The 18,811-nt window shown below is 34.5% G+C and overlaps 1 protein-coding gene across 2 annotated transcripts in view; it reads right to left on the bottom strand.

Moving 5' to 3' along the window:
* COPS2 (COP9 signalosome subunit 2) overlaps positions 1–18,811 on the bottom strand; it is a 33,360-nt gene that overhangs the window by 1,636 nt on the left and 12,913 nt on the right. Inside the window, exons 2-11 of one of the 2 annotated variants that reach the window (XM_084898306.1) lie at positions 16,558–16,671; positions 15,353–15,430; positions 11,122–11,247; positions 9,343–9,453; positions 9,137–9,214; positions 5,987–6,161; positions 5,010–5,188; positions 4,875–4,927; positions 2,062–2,159; positions 210–292 (exon numbers count right to left, since the gene is read on the bottom strand). In XM_084898306.1, the coding sequence (XP_084754432.1) occupies positions 210–292; positions 2,062–2,159; positions 4,875–4,927; positions 5,010–5,188; positions 5,987–6,161; positions 9,137–9,214; positions 9,343–9,453; positions 11,122–11,247; positions 15,353–15,430; positions 16,558–16,671 (1,095 nt within the window). The remainder of the gene's footprint in view (positions 1–209; positions 293–2,061; positions 2,160–4,874; positions 4,928–5,009; positions 5,189–5,986; positions 6,162–9,136; positions 9,215–9,342; positions 9,454–11,121; positions 11,248–15,352; positions 15,431–16,557; positions 16,672–18,811) is intronic. The other variant, XM_084898307.1, reaches the window with a different exon arrangement.

The following is an 18,811-nucleotide window of genomic DNA, read 5'->3' as shown; positions in this document are numbered from 1 at the left end:
AGAATCTTTAAAAAGAAATTTAATGACTCTTATTTCTCTTTTCTGTTAACTCAATTTACACCAAGAAAACACAGAAAAATTCATATTAAAAGTAAAGCTTTTAAGTTATGCTGTATTTAAGAAACATAATACTACAAAATATTACAAAGTTAAGACTCTTTTAAATGAAAAAAACAGGCATAAATATTAAAATCCATTAATATAAATACCTTAGAAATAAAAGGAATATGTATTCTTGTGTAAGGCTTAATTAATTTTATGAGGACTTGTGTTCTGATGTTCCGCAATAGCTCTGAAAAGACAAAAATTAAGATGATATATTTGCATTTAAGTTTGTATATCTTTATGAATAATCATGTACTTCTTCAGTCTGGCAAGGATATAAGGTATTTGGATCTAAAAATATTTGGGCCCAACAAATGCATAGTATGATTAGAAGCTTCTCCCGTAATTTTTTGTTATTACCTCCCTAATTTTGTTCATGTATGACAATACCTAAAATAACCCCCTGCCTTCTCAATGCTCCACTACTCATCATTTCCTCTGTAGTTAACATCTTTCAATAAGATATGATTTGCACCAGCGAAGTTCCTTACTTTATGCTCTCTTATAAAACTTAAGACTATTACATTTTATTAGAGACCCAGTACAAGAATTTGGGCACAGATGGGAGTACAGCCAGCCTGCCCTGATAGGCCCCCTATACCCACTTAGATCAGGGGAAGGCCCAGGGGAGGGGCTGTGGGTGGTTGGCTGACCAGCCCCTGGTTGAACCCCCTGCAGAGGGGACAATTTGCATATTAGCCTTTTATTATATAGGAGGATACAATGATTTTGTAACTTTCCCCAGTTTCTTCATGTACAAGTGCCTTCTTAAAAAATACCAGATTGGAGTTCATGCATAAGACTTCTATTTTCTAGGTTCATATAAGAACTTTAAAAATGTTTGTAGAATGAAAGGGAAAGAAAGGTGGGGAACAAAAAACATTACTTCTAAAGTATCCTTTGGATTTTCTTAATACATCTGCAATTTTATATTTCCAAATGGTTATTAAAAAACCCCTCAATAGTTTCATAACAGGTGGGAATACTGGAGGTATAAGAGGCCCCAGAACAAAGGAATGATTTCTGTTTTTGTGAATCCAACAGAACTTATTAAAAAATCTTACAGCACTTGCCCAGCCAGCGTGGCTCAGTGGTTGAGTGTTGAAGTATGAACCTGGAGGTCACAGTTTGATTCCAGGTAGGGCCCATGCCTGGGTTGCAGGTTTGATGTCAGTATGGGGTGTGCAGAAGGCAGCCAATCAATGATTCTCTCTCATTATTGATGTTTCTCTCTCTCTTTCCCTCTCTGAAATCAATAAAAATATATTTAAAAAAAAATCTCACACTTACTTTTACAATTTTAACGTTTCAAAATAAATGCATCTCAGCATTATCTATAATGGGCTATTTTCAATGCTTTTGCTATTTGTTAAAAATAAATTCCAGCCCACCTGGCGTGGCTCAATGGTTGAACATCAACCTTGAACCAGGAGGTCACGGTTTGATTCCCAGTCAGAGTATATGCCCACCCTGGCTGGATCCCTAGTGTGGGGCATGCAGGAAACAGCCAATCAATGATTCTTTCATCATTGATATTTCTTCCCTCCCCCACTTCCCTCTTTCTCTTTCTCCCTCCCTTACTCTCTAAATTCAATAAAAATATATTTTAAAAAAATAAATTCTAAAAATTAATTTAAAACTAAGCAACAGTAAAAAACATGCAACAATATTTACATTAGAATAAAAAAGGAAAAGAGACAGCCAATAATGTCCATTCTTATATGAAATGGACATTATATAAGAACTTGATTATGTTAATACGAAACTGGCTGTGATTTCTTTAAAACATCTTTATGATTTCAGGGAGTATTCTATTCCATGACAATATTTAGAAATACTGCTACACTTTGCAATAAACAGAAGACAAACAGCTTAAGTCTATTCAGCTCCACTAAGATGTACTCTTAAGACAGTGACAAAGAAAGTAACAGAATTCCAGTAGCCAAAAGAATATACCTTCAATGTGTTCCCTAATGAAAGGATCATCCATGATGTTGCTGTGATTTGTTTTCAGAATCTTTTCAAATTCAGTGATATCATTATTCTGATAGGCACTAACAGAAAAAGAAAATTATATATTTTGTGAAACATAAAAAAGTCATGTATTAAATCAGAAAACCCAAAGAGCCTGTGTCTCAATTTTTATATGCAAAAACCTAAATTATATTAGTTTCTGTCATGGGAATAGGAGTTAAAAACACACACATTCTACTGCAACTAAAATGAATTTTCTCTTTAATGCTTTCAGTTTTATAAAATAAAAATTAATTTTTTTGTTATATATTTACATATAGCTAATTGAAATTTTCTCACAATCTAGTTGTTGGTAGGAATTACCAGTTTAATGACTGTTTTATGTTTGATGTTTTCAAATTAAATTGTGCATTTAATCCCTCTGAAACCAAGTTTCATGCATACTACTCTATGGAGGAGGTCAGCCTTGTCTTTCAAATACAACAGTATATCCTCTCTGAAGCTTATTCAAAAATGCAGCTTCCTAATTTTTTTTCTTCTAGAAAGCTACCAGCAACTGCCAAACTTTTCAAAAGGAACATCTGATTCTTAATTCTTTAGCTGAAAATTTCAGAGCTAAACAGCAGAAAATTTTATCTGTGGTGGACCATTAGTGCCAAATGGGCACACACGCAAAGCAGAGTGACGGACCCTGCTGCAGAAGGCCAAAGGCTGATTTATGTTCCTCATTCTCTGAGGTACCTAGTATCTAGGCCTGAAATGATTCTGTAAGGCACTGTGGGGACTGCTAAAGGTGCTGAGAAGGAAGAAGCCAACCTTCTGGATATGGCACCACTGTCTGCTTTATATGTAAGACATATCATCAGCCATTCTGCACGCCCTCTGCTGTGCTTCCATCTGATGGGTCGCAATGTAACTTCATGTTAGGGGCAGCTGATTCAAGAGCTTCAACAGGAATTATTTTCCTCTAGTCTGCTGGCAACTGACTAGGAAGATAAAATTAGGAAGCATTACTTTCTTACCTACTCCAAATATATTACTATAAATACACTGGAGGATATATTCAAGTAGTGAAAATACTTGCACACACATTTATTTTAACAGAGATTCCTCCACTATTCAGGTGGCTTAAGAAAATCTTATACCAAATATGGGGTATCACAGGCCACTTGTTTAGGTAAAAATTTACTACTGAAGTAAGTTTCCAAGTCCCAGGATGAGAGGCCTTGCTGAAGTAAATTGTAAGATATAATAAATATATAAATATAGCCATTGTTTTGTAATGATATGATAAATCAGTACTTTAATCCATTTTAATTATTAAATCAATTTAATTTAGATAAAATATTAACATCTAGGAAAAACTTATATTCCTTTAAGAGTTCTAAAGTTTAAATTGTCACTTTAGAAAGTGAACTTTATAAAAAAATTTTTAAAAAAAGTATTATGAAGTTAATTAATCTCTAGCTAAATCACATCTTAGTCAATGTGGCCAAATGCAGGTGGAATAAACTATTTAAAATAAAGATGAAGAAATTTATTTTTTATAACTAAATTTTATTTTTATAACTAAAATCAATTTAATTCAACAAATATTTATTAAAATAGACGAAAAAAATAAGTAGTAAAGAAACTCATTTTTTTAAATGTTGCAACTTAGGGTTTTTATTCCTTAACCACTCGTAGATCCCTTAAAATAAAGTCATTACTTCTATAACTAAAATTAAGGTTTCCTTAAAGAACCTAGTAATTTATAAAAATCATAGCCACGTAAAAACAAAGTAAACAATATCATGAAATAGCTACTTTTTCCAAGTATATAAAATTAATATTTGGTGACTGAATTTATAATCTAAAAGTACTTTTCTTTTCATTTAAAAAGAGAATGTCTAGTCAGGTAAATTACCTACATATATCTGCAAAAAAACAAAACCCTGCTCTATGTCCCTCATTTCATTTTTCATGCCTTGGAAAATTAGTAAGTTTCTCATACTTGTCTACAAAGAAAGTCCGTTGAAGTTTGGGCTCCATTTATTCCTGGCACAGAGAAAAATAATTCTTGTTCACTGATTTCTTTAGCAAAACTATGCCCTTCCCCCCACCCCCCCCAAAGGCATTTTGCTTGTTTTTGTCTTCTATGATTTTACTTAATATTAGTTACAGGAGGTTTTTCAGTTGCTAAGCATCATTAGTCATTTCTCTCCATGGAAGTTATCAAAAAAAACCCCTTAGATATCTTATCAATATGACTCTTCTGCTTCTTACCTCAGAAAATTATCTGAGATAAACCTTTCTTAAATGGTTTTTTATGCCCTACCAGTTTTGCTCAGTGGTTAGAACATTGGTCCACAGACAGAAGGTTGGCAGTTTTGATTCCAGTCAAGGGAACGTACCTCAGTTGCAGGCTCCATCCCCTGACCCGGGCATGTGCTGGAGGCAACCAATTGATGTGCCTCTCACATATCGAAGCTTCTCTCTCTCCGTCTCTCCCTCTTTTTTCCACTCTAAAACATATGAGTAAAGTAACTGTCTTATTGGAAATTCCTGATTTATGTGGACCAATTCAGAATTTCATTTTGGATTAAGGCAGGTATAAACAGTAAGTATAGTGAAACTGTTTGAAAACATCTAGTCAGCTTTCTACTGAAAAACAGCACACAGGTGAGAAAAGCAACAAATACTTTATAAAAGAGTAATTGTTGAGAATTAACTAAATTCTAAAAAGTTCTCTCCTCTCTCTTCCCTTTATTCACTGCTCTAAATAAATTTACCTTAACTGAAATATAGAATCTTACCTTACTAAATTCGTCATTGCGAGAATTTCTGGATCATTTTTGTACGGTTTGGCCTAAATACAGTAAAAGAACAATTAACTATATGTACAAAGTTTATTTCCATGAAAGACAGCTGACAGAAATGAACACACATACCTCCTGTGAGTCAAATGGATTTATTCCCGATTTCATTAACATATTTGCTAAGACCAAGTATTTTAAACAAGTGGTTCTTCTTGGACTTCCTGATTCATCATAATTCTTGAAGGCTTCAAAAAAATCAGTGTGTGCCTTTTCAAATTCACCTTCCCGCAAATGCATTTTACCACCACATTCTGTAGAGGAATAAACCATAAGATAACATATTCAGTGTCATAACAAGACTGAGCACTTCATAAAAATTAAATGAATATTATTTCATTGGCTTCCAGTCTTTTAATTCTTATTACATGAACCGTACTAGCCCCAGGGTACACTACCACTAAAAAACAAGCTCTTTATTAAAACATGAGAGGTCTGGTGCATGAAATTTGTACACCTGGGGGAGGGGGAGTCCCTTAGGCTGGCCTGTGCCTTCTCACAGTCCAGGAGCCCTTGGGGGATGTTGGGAGTGGGCCTAAGCCATCAGTTGCTGCTGTGGAGGCAGGAGAGGCTCCTGCCACTGCGTTCACCAGCTTCTGGCTGAGTGGCACTCCAGCTGTGGAAGCGCACCAACTACCAGGGGAAGCTCCTAAATTAAGCATCTGCCCCTGGTTGGTCAGTGCATGTCATTGCGACCAGTCATTCTGCCATTTGGTTGGTTTGCATATTATCCTTTTATTATATGGAATCAGCCAAAAAAGCATTTGTAAGTCTTTCTTCTCAATTGAAATAGAACATAATTTTTCATACATTATTGAAATTCTAGAATAGAACTTATGATAATACATTTTCTATTATTATCTTCAATGATATAAATTTACAAGACAAAAATCCATCCTCACTTCTTTCTAGGACTATATCATTTCATTGACTTCACTACTTTGCCAATTACTTTCACTAAAACAGAAATGACCTTCAGAGTCATTCAGTTATTTGCAATGACAACTTTATGTCTTCCAGGACACTGCCCACCCTCTCCAAACCAAACTTGCCTCTGATGACTCCCATGATCAATGGGTGAGGGATGGCAGACTTGATGTGAAGTGACTGTTCATAGAGTGCTTTTAGTTTTTTGTTATTTTTCTGTGCCGTGTACATTTGAATTTCCAAAGCATATATTTCTAATAACTGTGTACCCTTTTTCAGGTCATCTTCTCCATCATCAGTCTAGGAAAGCAAATAATAAAACTTTAGAATTCAAGATAGAATTCACAGTCAGCCTAGTAATCTTTATTTGATTTTTACCTTACATTTATAAGTTTCTTTTGTGTGAGAATGCGCTACAAATTTTAATTGGGACCTAGAGCCCTAAGAAGACTACCTTTAATGGCCAAGAAGTAACCTTATACTTTCTGGTATTCTGTAAGAAAAAAGTGGCCAGAGGTATATTATTATGTATAAAATGTTATAATGTTTGCCTGGCTGGTGTGGCTCAGTGATGGAGCATAGAACAATGAACCAGGTCATGGTTTGATTCCTGGTCAGGGCACATGCCTGAATTACGGGTTCAATCTCATTGGGGGCCTGCAGGAGGCAACTAATCAATGATTCTCCCTCATCATTGATATTTCTGTTCTCCCCTTCCCATCCTACCCTTTCTCTCTGGAATCAATCAAAATATTACAAAAGAAAATGTTTATTTTTTATCTAGGAGGTTATTTATGCTTTTTCCAAAATATTCACAACCTTTTCAGATTCACTAACTCAATAAAAAAAAAAAACCTGAGTGTCTTCCTTGTGCCTGGCACTGGGTCTACTTTGGGTAAGTTAAATAAGCCAATGTTCCTGGCCTAAAAGTTCACAATCAGTAGATTAAGCTATCAAGATAAATTACATTATAAATGATAACAACTGCAGTTTAAGCATGAACCAAGTACCTAGGGTTGGTATGGATGAGAAAGGGACTAACTCTCCTGAAGGATGTCAAAAAAATTAACAAGAGTGGTGACATTTGAGTTCAACTTTGAAAGATAACCACAAAATGCATATGGTCAATATTCAGAAAAATAGCATTACACTAATAAAAAAGAAATACCTAAATTGACCATACCTCCGTGACGCCACCAGCCAATCAGGAGGGGATATGCAAATCAGCAGGACAAAGATGATGGTGGCCCCACCCCCTCAAGCTGCTCCAGGCACAGCGTGGCCTGGTGGGGCAGGACGTGGCCTGGTGGGGCAGGACGCCTGCTATGAGGAGGAGGGCGGGTGTGTGTGTGTGTGTGTGTGTGTGTGTGTGTGTGTGTAAGTGTAAGGAGCTACAGGAACGGCCCTCTGGCCAGAGTCAGCAAGAAGCCTGCAAACTCTGGCCAGAGTCAGCGAAGACTCTGGCCAGAGCGAAGGAAGAAGGCAGTGGCCAGAGCAAAAGCCTGGGTCCCGGGTGCCGGAAGAAAACCGGTGCTGGCAGCCAGGGGAAGGAAGGACTACTGCACGAATCTTTGTGCAACAGGCCTCTAGTATAGTCAATAGTCAGATAATCATAAATATTAAATACCGATTTATACAAAGCCAAAACTTATTATTTATTTGGTCTTCCAACTTAAAACTTTTTTAGTTACACACTAATGAATCACAGCAGAGTAAAAATTATGTTCTGCAAGACAATTTGTAAATTCAGATGATCAAGCATCACTGCTACACTGTATTATTTACAATCTAGATGTTTTCCTTATACACTAAAATAAATCACGCAAAATTTTCATATTCCTTATGTATACACTGAAAGATCCTTCTCCATTCAGAAATGGCTTCTCTATAACTTCCATTTCATGTGGGACCGTAATGACAATTATTTATGCACCAAACTAAGCTTTCCTACGAAGTGTAGGTAAGAAGTAATTCATAAATGACTGACCTGCTTTGTAAAGCAAAACTATTATGAATTACAAATACTTTTCTTATTTTTAAAAACTAAAAAGAGCAAAATAAAAAAATATTGGCAGGTGATTAATTTTTAACACATTCTTGATCAACTTTTCCCACATTCACAGAAATCATATATAATTAAAATAATAGTACATGGCTTTGGAAGAGTGTCAACTTTTAATTTTTAGAATATATTTTTATTGATTTCAGAGAGGGAGAGAAAAGAGAGAGAAAAGGAGAAAGGAGAGAGGAGAGAAGAGAGAGAGAGAGAAACATCAATGAAGAGAGGATCACTGATTGGTTGCCTTCTGCATGCCCTACTAGGGATTGAGGCTGCAACCCAGGCATGTGCCCTTTTACCAGAATTGAACCCAGAACCCTTTAGTCTCCAAGCCATGCTCTATTCACTGAGCCAAACTGGACAAGGTGAAAAGTGTCAACTTTTAAAAACAGTATTTCTACATAAAATTAAAACTAATATCAAATAACTTATTTATCAAGACAATAAGGAAATATAAAAATCATGGCTAAAAATTATATAGAGGTACACTGTCCAGACCATCAGACCATGTGTGATTCAAATTTAAATTAATGAGCCTCGCTGGCATGGTTCAGTGGTTGAGCATCAACCTATGAACCAGGAGGTTATGGCTTGATTCCTGGTCAGGGTAAGTGCCTGGGTTGCAGGCTTGATCCCCAGTGTGGGGCATGCAGGAGGCAGCCAATCAATGATCCTTTCCTATCACTGATCTTTCTTTTTCTCTCCCTCTCTGAAATCAATAAAATTATTTTAAATTAATTGAAATATAAAACTCAGCACCCCTGTTACACCAGCCACACTTAAAATGCCTAATGACATGTAGCTACTGCTACCATATTGGAGAGCACAGATAGTGTTTCTCACATCATACCAACTCCTGGATAGTGCTGTTATAGGGGATTCACACATTATAAACTAGAATATACACCTTCATTATATACGTCTATAATATCCTTTTCTGCATAACTAACTAAGAAAGGCTTATTCTTAGTAAGTATTAATGATTGGCCTGTTCATTTATTAATACCTGTGCCTCATCCCACAAACAAGAACTGAAGTTAGGAGTAAAACAGAAGAAATGTAATGCTCAGAAAAAATGAGCTTTCTGGTAACTTATTTTCCAAATTTCTTTTTTGGGATATTGCTTGAACAAAAACACCAATAAGCAATGTTTTGAATACAAAATTTTCTCCTGCTTTTTTATTATTAAGAAATGTTAAATTTAAGAAAATTTTACCTGGCAGGATTGATGTAACTGGCGTAAAATTTTTTGAAGCTTTCCATATTCCTCCCGTTCTAAATACAATTTTCCAAGCTGTAAAGAAAGGAATTTATTAAAAACAAAACATTTCAATAGGAGAAGGTGTGCATCTTTATGAGAGTTTTACTAAGGACACCCACCCACTCTTCAAAAGAAAAAATGTAAATAATTATAATCGTTACCTTTGTGTTTGTTTTAAACCACAGTCTATCATTCTTAGCATCTTTTAAAGCTTCCAGTGTTGTTTCATAAAATTCCTGCAGTAAATCCATCTGACATAAAAAATCAGAATTCTATAATTGTAAACAGCAAATTTGTACCTGTTAATAAAGTTAATTTGAGCAAACTAAAAGTGCATCTTTGAACTTTAATATACATAAGGTACACTATCATCTGTATATTACCAAATGTCTGCGACAGTCCACAAAAATACATAATAATAGACTAAATTTACAAAAGATACGTGCCAAGATGGTTTAATGTGAATTAAAAAAAACACACAAAACAACAGAAAATATATAATACTCTAATAGTATAGGTTTGTCCTTTCTAATCTAATAACTCATTTTATCTTAAAAGTACATGAACCATACACAGAACTAGTTGTACTATTATAAACAGTGTTTCCTTATTCACTCTTATTTGGTTTGTACTGTGAGGCAAGCACTATTTCTACTTACTAGGATCAAGAAGTAATGGGGAAACGAGAACAGGAAAGACTGATACTTTCAGAAAGGGCTGCCTATTTATTTATGACTACTGATGGTTTACAGAATAAGTCAAGAGCTGCCCATTCAATATCTATTCTTACTTTCAAAAGACAAATAGCTTATATATAATAGTATAAAACAACATACAATCCTGAAGTTTTATAATTATTTAACCCTCTCTCCACAATCTTGCATAACATTTATAAATAGTGTACCAAAAATGTTTTGATGGTACTTGCCTATAAAACTCAGAAAACATTTTCCCACTTAAGACAAGCCCCTTGATACATAACACCTTTAGAATTAGTGCCATTAAATACAAAAGTTCTAACAAAACATAAGTTTATCTTCCTCTTCCTCTATTTTAATCACATATCTTTTACACAGAGTAAAAATAGTACACTGCCTCAAGAAATAAAAATGGTATCTAGTAGAATAGATGGAACAAAAGGTTGATTTTGCGATGAACATTTTTTATTATGAATATAAATGTATCAAATATTTTAAGAAATATTAAATGATATAGAGAATACTTCTTATGCTCAAATACCAGTGTAAGAAAGATGAAACTTAGGACTATGTTGCTTAAAAGAATATGAAAAAACAATCCAATTAAAAATTATCTTAGCAATAAAATAAAAATCACCATTGCTTTTCTTAATCAAAATCTAGAATAATGAAAACACCATCACTCCCAATGCTCATTGTAGTTTATCAACAGCCCTTCTTTTCATCATCCATCCATCCATCCATCCATCCATCCATCCATCCATCCATCCTTACAGAAGCATTTTTTGAACAAACATCTAATGAGTAATGCCAAACACTAACTATATGAATACAGATTCTCCTCTGAAGGATCTTTATAATCAAATCTACACAAATCAATTGTGATTCACTGTTAAGTATTTAAGTAGCTCAGGATGGCTGCCTGAAGTATTGATGGAGTGCAGAAGGAATTGTGATAGTAACTGTAAAGGGGAATCTAATATCAGCCAGTAAAAACTGTGTGTAGATTATGTCAGCATCTGAAGATATTATATAAGGAGATTAGACTAGAGTTAATACCTTTCAATATTACATAATTAGTACCATAATCAAGAAAATATTTGACAAAATTTTAAAAGCACACTAACAACAACAAAAAATGCTTCCATAGAATTTCTAGGCCTTAAAACAAAATAAAAACAAAGTCTTTAATATAAATAATAAACACACTGAGAGGTACCAAGAAGAAAACCAGAACCTAACCTGTTTAGAAGTGGAGATATAATCAAGGATAGAATTAATGGATTTTTCAGAATAATTTCTTGTGACTGCACTTCGAATATAGGTCAATAGTTGTTTATATCTGTTCATCATTTCTGGAAAGTTTGTCTGTGAGTGAAGAAAAATGCATTATTACACATTTATATACTAAAATATGTGTAAACGATTAAAATTATAATACATATGACAGCATAACCGAAGAATAATAGTTTTATGATAGAGAAACTATGACAGAAACACTATAAACATTTTAACTTAAATATGAATTACTCAGATGCATGAACTAAATTTATAAAGTTAGCCTATGAAGAAGTACAACTTTTTATTTTTTAAAAAAATTATTTTTTAAATCTATTTTTATTGATTTCAGAGAGGAAGAAGAGATAGAAACATCAATGATGAGAGAGAACCATTGACTGGCTGTCTCCTGCACGCCCCCTACTGGGAATCAAGTCTGCAACCCAGGCATGTGCCCCGACCAGCAATTAAACTGTGACTTCTGGGTTCATAGGTCAAAGCTCAGCTACTGAGCCATGCTGGCCAGGAAAGTATACTTTTTAGTTTTCAAATTTTAGATATTGTTCCTTTCTATGCAACAAACATTTATTTAAGTCATAAAAAGCACTAAAATATCCATCAGCCAAAAAATATAAATACAACTTTTAAAATGCCTTAGGGACCAGCTATGCAGGTATCAGCTATAGCCTCTTCACCATGATGCTTTCTAACAATAGTTACATTTCTCTTCTCCTTAGTATTGGCTGACAATGCATTAAAATGTGATGTAAAAGAATCTCTTCACAGGTATTCATTCCACAATCAAGAAAAGTTCTCCCATGTAAGGCTCTACTCAAAAAGTAGATGTAGCTAATGTTGCCATTCCTTGCAGCTCTATTTGCAATACTGTGGTTATTCCAGGAAATATGAAAGATCTGAAGAAATAAAGGACTACTAGTAAAATTTCCAGCACAGAAAGGAGGAGCACTGACAGTTATAATGCTTTTTTCCTTGAGTAATAATTTATTAGGGTGAAGAATAAACTAATGATACTGTAATTTTCCTGCTTATGACTATGCCCTGCTCTGGGATATAGCCTAAGAGACAAGAAAAAAACAAAAACAACAACAAAAAAAACCAAAACCAAAACAAAACCAAAACAACAAAAAAAACACAAGACGACTCCCTAAAATTTTCTGAGCAAGAACTGAATTACAAAAGTGAAAACAGTAATAGGGGTGGATGGAAAAATGGATAGAACACAGATAAAGATTTAGCATTATATATCAAACTACTTCTCTTTCCAAGAATGAGCATTTGGGAATAAATAACATCCTATTAGTAAGTTGTAGCCAGTAGCATGTGGGGAATATTAAGTAACATCCTATTAGTAAATTGCTACTAGGTAATTACAGAATGTATCTTTTGACAAAAGGAAAATAAAAAATATGACTGTCCCAATTTTGAGATCATATCTTAAAATAGGATTTTAACAAAAAGACTTGATTTCATTTTCTTATGCCATTACTTCGAATGAAGTTCACTGTTCAAAAATTATTACTATAATTAAAGATTGAGGAAATATTTGGTAAATTGGTTTTATCTGCTGTGAACAAACAGAGTAGTTGATAACAAACCTTTTAATTTTTTACTGCCCAAAACCACTACACAGCAAATGGGTCCTATTCAGAACCAACCAGAAAATGAAGGGGCAGGAATGGAAGCTGAAACTACTCATATAAACCTTAATGTATGTAGAACAAATAAAATGTCGAAGAGGAAAGTAGGCAAAATAACATAAAACATATATCATCCTTTCCCTTACTTGCTTCCTATATTGGCTGTAGGTACAATGGTGAAATCAAGCCCTGTGTGTAGGATATGCTTAAATGGGTTCAAAAATTAAATCACTCTTAATTGCTAAGATAACACATTGCTTTAATTACAGTAACAGAATTTCTATAGGGTTTCTTGGTATTATTTCAAATCACAAAATCTTAAGAGTTAACATAGGTTCCTAATGTCACTATAATTATTTAATCAAAATCTCTACACCTTGAGACATCTGCTGCTTTTTCCACAGCCCTCTAACTTACTGATTTAAATACAGTAAATATTTTCACAAACAATAAATGGAAAGAAAACACAGGGGCTTTGTGTAACACAGAGTTACTTTGAGAATATCATAGCAGCAGAACTAGAAAAGGGCAAATGAAATAAAGGTATTTTCCCACTATACTTATTTATTTTTTAAAAATATAATTATTTTTTTTACAGAGAGGAAGGGAGAGAGATAGAAAGTTAGAAACATTGATTAGCTGCCTCCTGCACACCTCCTCCAGAGGATGTGCCCACAACCAAGGGACATGCCCTTGACCGGCCGGAATCGAACCTGGGATGCTCTATCCACTGAGCCAAACCTGTTTCGGCCACTATATTTAAAAAAAAAAAAAAAAAAAAAAAAAATTAAATTATTTTTTTAGAGAGAGAGGGAAACATTAATCGCTCTCCCTACATGCCCTCTACCAGGGATTGACCCTGAAACTGAGCATGTACTTCAAACCAGCACCTTTTGGTGCAAAGGATGACACCCTATACTGGCCAGGGTTCCTTAACTATATGTAAATACAATATACAGTATACTTAATAACATTTAACATATTTTAAACAGTTCTTATATTTTTGGGGAAGAAACTGAGCTAAAATATTTTGTGGATAGTTTCTGTAGATGTCATGGAGATGGGTGATGATGTCAGAATGAGAGTACACCAAAAAGAGCAGGATGCAGGATTAGTGAAGTTAACTGGATAGTCACTAATCAATTTAGGGAGTTCAATTTCAGATGGAGATAGGATAGAGAAGCTAATGTGGAAAGAGGAGGCATACCACTAACTCAGAGACAGGGAAAAAAGAAAGTGGTAATAAGTTCCATTTGCTATAGAGGCAAGTGCCTACCTCTGCTTTCTAATCTAAGCTCCACTTTATCTTTTCCTTAAAAGTTCCTCTGCCTTTAGCGATCTTAAGATAAATATCATGTCTGTACGTAGTTCTCTCATCTACTAACTGCTTTTTTTACCCTCCACTTTTACTCTGCATTCTTGAAAGACTAGAGGCACTGTGCACGTATTCATGCATGAGAGGGGAAGGGCATGTGTGTGTGTGTGTGTGTGTGGATGGTGGTGGTGGTAGTTCATCAGCCTGGCCTGCGCTCTCTAGCAATCCCTCCGGGGATGTCCAACCACTGGTTTGGGCCCAATCCCTCTTCAATCAACAAAATATTTGTGCACCTACTGAATGCCAGTCACTATGGTAAGTGCTAGAAATATAACGATGAATAAAATGAAGTCCTGTTCTCATGGAACTTTCACGCTATGGATTGGGGTGGGAGGAGGCGACATAAAAGTAATAAGTAAGTAAACAGATCAGGTGGTGATACATGCAAAGAAAAAAAACAGCAGGGTAAGATGAAAGTAAATGATGATGGGAAGCATGTTATTTTATAGAGGGTGGTCAGGGGAAGGACATCCTGATATATGATGACATTTGAATAGAAACTTGATCAAATGATGAAAATAGCAATATGGCTATCTGTGAGGAACATGTGGGGTAGATAAAAGAGCAAGTCCAGCATTTACATAGGAATGTGCTTAGATGACATGAGGAACAGCAAAGAGTCCAATCAACAAGTGACAGAACAGAAAACAAGATATATTTTGAAGAGCTATAAAGCCACCAATAAATTAGATTTACCAACAAATTATTTGCAAGCTGAGTGATACAGAGTGAAGTCAATAATAATGCTAATTAATAATGATAGGTTCTGGCCCTAATCAGTGGAAGAGAAACTCTTTGTAATAAGAAGAATGTTAAAATTCTAAAAGTAAAATGTTAAATGCTAATAGTTTGTGGGGAAATTACTCTATTAATAATGCAGGCAAATATTGCCCATGTACCTAATGGGTAAGTTTTCTTAAAAAACAAACAAACATACAAACAAACAAAAAACTGTTGAAAAACAAAAAAAACTTTGTATGCTATTTAGAACTTTTTAAAAACTTAGTATTATTGTAGTCATAAAAAAACTTGCCTAAATATGATAACAAATAAACAGTTATTTTAAACAAGTAGATATAATGGTATTTTGTCGCATGAGGTTTTTACCTACAGATTTTATTTTAAAACCTATTATTTTAATTCCTCTCAAAACAAATCTTACCAACTTGAAGTTAATCTTAATCATTTGTTTCAGTGCTTTAAAGCCCCATTCTCCCTTTTCACCTTCAAGTTCCAAAACCTAAAAAAAGAAGAAATTCTTAGTCTAACTTAATACTATTATTTTCTAATGACATTCAGTAACTAAATTTCTAATTTATTTTACATCATATGCAAGAAAAATATTTCCCCAAGAATTCAATTTTTCAATATTATTTTTAAAGGCTTAAAAAGAAACAATCTTAAAATGCTTACTTAAGGAGTTTATTTTGATGTTTCTTCATCAAAAAATTAAGTAATAACTACTTCTTGATTATTATATAGTTCCAGAAGTATTTTTTTTTCCATAGTCTATTATCCGTTGGTACGAATAACCCAAAAGTATATCATTAGTCAAGAAATCACATTATTTAATAATGAAACTACACCTATGTAATCTGTCCCCAAAAGATTGCAGGGATAATATCTACTTACTATAATGTTGGTTCCCTTACCAGAACCATAATAATTTTTCAGGACAATAACCCTGGTGCTATAAGAAGCTAGATGGGATATAAACAACCACAGGGCAGACCTTCAGAAATATAACAGAGGCCTGGTGCACAAAATTTATGCGGGTGGGGTGGGGGGGAAGGGGCGTGTGGGGAGGGGTGTGTGTTCCTTAGTCCAGCCTGCACCATCTTCAATCTGGGACCTTTCAAGGAATGTCTGTTTAGGCCTAAATGGGCAGTGGGACATCCCTCTCACAATACAGGACTGCTGGCTCCCAACCGCTTGCCTTCCTGATTGCCTCTAACTGCTTTTGCCTGCCAGCCTGATCACCCCCTGACCACTCCCCTGCCAGCCTGATCAACGCCTAACTGCTCCCCTTTTCACCTGATTGCCCCTAACTGCCCTCCCATGCTAGCCTGGTCCTGCCTAACTGCCATCCCTTACCAGCCATCTTGTGTCCACATGGGGGTGGGCATCTTTGACCATATGGGGGCAGCCATTTTTTTGTGTTGGAATGGTGGTCAATTTGCATATTACCTCTTTATTACATAGGGTGATTATATAGGATTTTTGTGCTGCAAAATGCAAACATTTTATAGGATTATCACTAAGTATCACACATTTCTGAGGTAAAATCACTTGGAACTTATTTGATCTAAGACGTCATTTAAAAAAAAAAAGCTTTAAGGCACAGAATCAACCAGAAAAAATATGAACCTTCTGGAAACTGCTTAATGCTGCTTTTGGGTCATCTTCCTTTAACGCTTTGGAATTATAGTACTGATTTTCCAAATCCACATTTGGCTCGGAGTTACTATCTTCAGAGTATTCCTGTGTGTTTGAAAAAAACAAACAAAACAACAGATGTTAAAATGAAAGAAAAAAAAAAAAAGGAACCCACACAACTACACTGTAAAAAGAAAAGACAGAAATATCATACAACTATAAACAACATTAACAATCTTAGATATAGAGGTAAAATGCCCTAGATATTTAACCATTATATTAAAAACTAGGGGAAAAGCCAAAATCAAGTGGATAGTACAATAAAACCATTTTTCTTTCATATCAAAACTATAATTTCCATAGAACCAACACAAAAGCAAAGTGCAAATAAATAACATTGGTAATGGCCCTCAATTCTGTAAACTGACCTTTTGTTAGTCACTGAACTCGACAAAAATCTACATGAGTGCTAATTATTCATCTTTAGTTCCATAATCTAAATTTCTCTACTCCCTAAGTCTAAATTTCATCATTCAACCACATCTAACTACCCAGGATAATCTGTGTATGACAGAGTAATCTACTGGTGAACATGTTAATAAGAATATTTGCCTTATGGGTATTCCAGATTACTAAACAGCTACTCAGTTATATCAATGTAATTTAACTACCTTAAAACAAATCAAAATAAGTACAACAAAATGAATTTGTATAATTTTATATGACTTTCATCACATAGCTTCAGTTTCTAGTACTTAAACAACAAAGCAGAGAGTTGGAGTAAAACAATTACTTTGAGGAGCAGTATATACAAGTTTAAAAACAAAATAAGTCAATCAGAGAAAGGCAAGTATCACATGATCTCACTCATATTTGGAATTTAATGAAAAAATAGATCCAGAAACATAGAAGCATGGAACAACAGACTGTTGAATCTCAGAGGGAAGGCAGGAGTTGGGGAATTGTGGGTGGGAAGAAATCAATCAAAGAACTTTATATATATATATATATATATATATATATATATATATATATATATATATATATGTATATATGCATAATCCATGGGCATAGACAATAGGGTAGTGAAGGGCTGGGGTGGGGACGGTTTATAAGGGGTCAATGGGAGAAAAATAGGATGTATGCAATATTTTCAACAATAAAGATTAAAAGAAAGAAAAAGAATAGTGCCAGAAAGTAAACACAAAATTACAGGAACAGTATTGTAATTTCTAGATCTAAATACAGTTAATATTTTTTAGATATTTATAGAAAATTCTGTAATTTTTCATAAAGACTCAAGAATGAAAAAAAGGTATATTCATAAGTGTAGTGTTAGAAAGCTGAAAAATACATAAGATGATTTTTTCCCCTGTGACCAGTAGATGGAGGGGCATGTTTGATATTAGTATAATCCAGTTTTATCTGACCACAGTGACTTTGTAACGTGCGCCCTCTGGAGGATAATTATTTCTTTGTGTAAGGACGTGAAGCACTGGCCCTCATACTCACAGGGTCAAGAACAGCAATTTAGTTATGTTTAAATTAATATGAAAACCCTTTGGAACACTTAGGGATGAGGTCAAATTTGGGATAGTGAATAAATTTCATGATCAGTCATTCATTTCTTAACCCTATAATCTAGGTTTGACTACAATGAAACTGGTCAAACTAAAAAGCAATTAATAAAGATCGAAAAGCCAACCTGCATATCAAGTGATAGTTTCTGAGGGAGGTTTTGAAAGATTAGTGGGAGTTTGCCTGCTAGACAAAATAGGAGAGGGGAAAAAAGAACAGCAGATACAAAACAGCATATCGGGAGGTAACTAAAAGCAATCATATTGTTGGAACATAAAAAGCCCTTATTGATTCTACCTTCATCATAATCTATCCACTTCCCCTTTCTTTCCCATGCCACCACCCTCACCTACCAAAGCCACACTTAACTCTCCACAGCCTTTCCCTCTGTTAACCTTGATTTTTTTTTACTTTTAAACATAACAGATTTATTAAGTTATAATTTATATACCATAAAACTCACTTTTTAAAAATATCTTTTTTTAAATATTGATTTCAGAAAGGGAAAGATAGAAATATCAATAATGAGAATCATTGATCTGCTGCCTCCTGCACGCCCCCTACTGGGGAATCAAGCCTGCAATCCAGGTATGTACCCTTGACTAGAATCAAACCTGGGACCCTTCAGTCTGCAGGCCAACACACTATCCTCTGTGCCAAATCGGGT

This window comes from Pipistrellus hanaki, assembly GCF_964339955.1.
Source record: "Pipistrellus hanaki genome assembly, chromosome: 1".
NCBI classification, from domain to species: domain Eukaryota; kingdom Metazoa; phylum Chordata; class Mammalia; order Chiroptera; family Vespertilionidae; genus Pipistrellus; species Pipistrellus hanaki.
The sequence above is the reverse complement of the archived record's forward strand: the minus strand, read 5'-3'. Positions and strand labels throughout refer to the sequence as shown.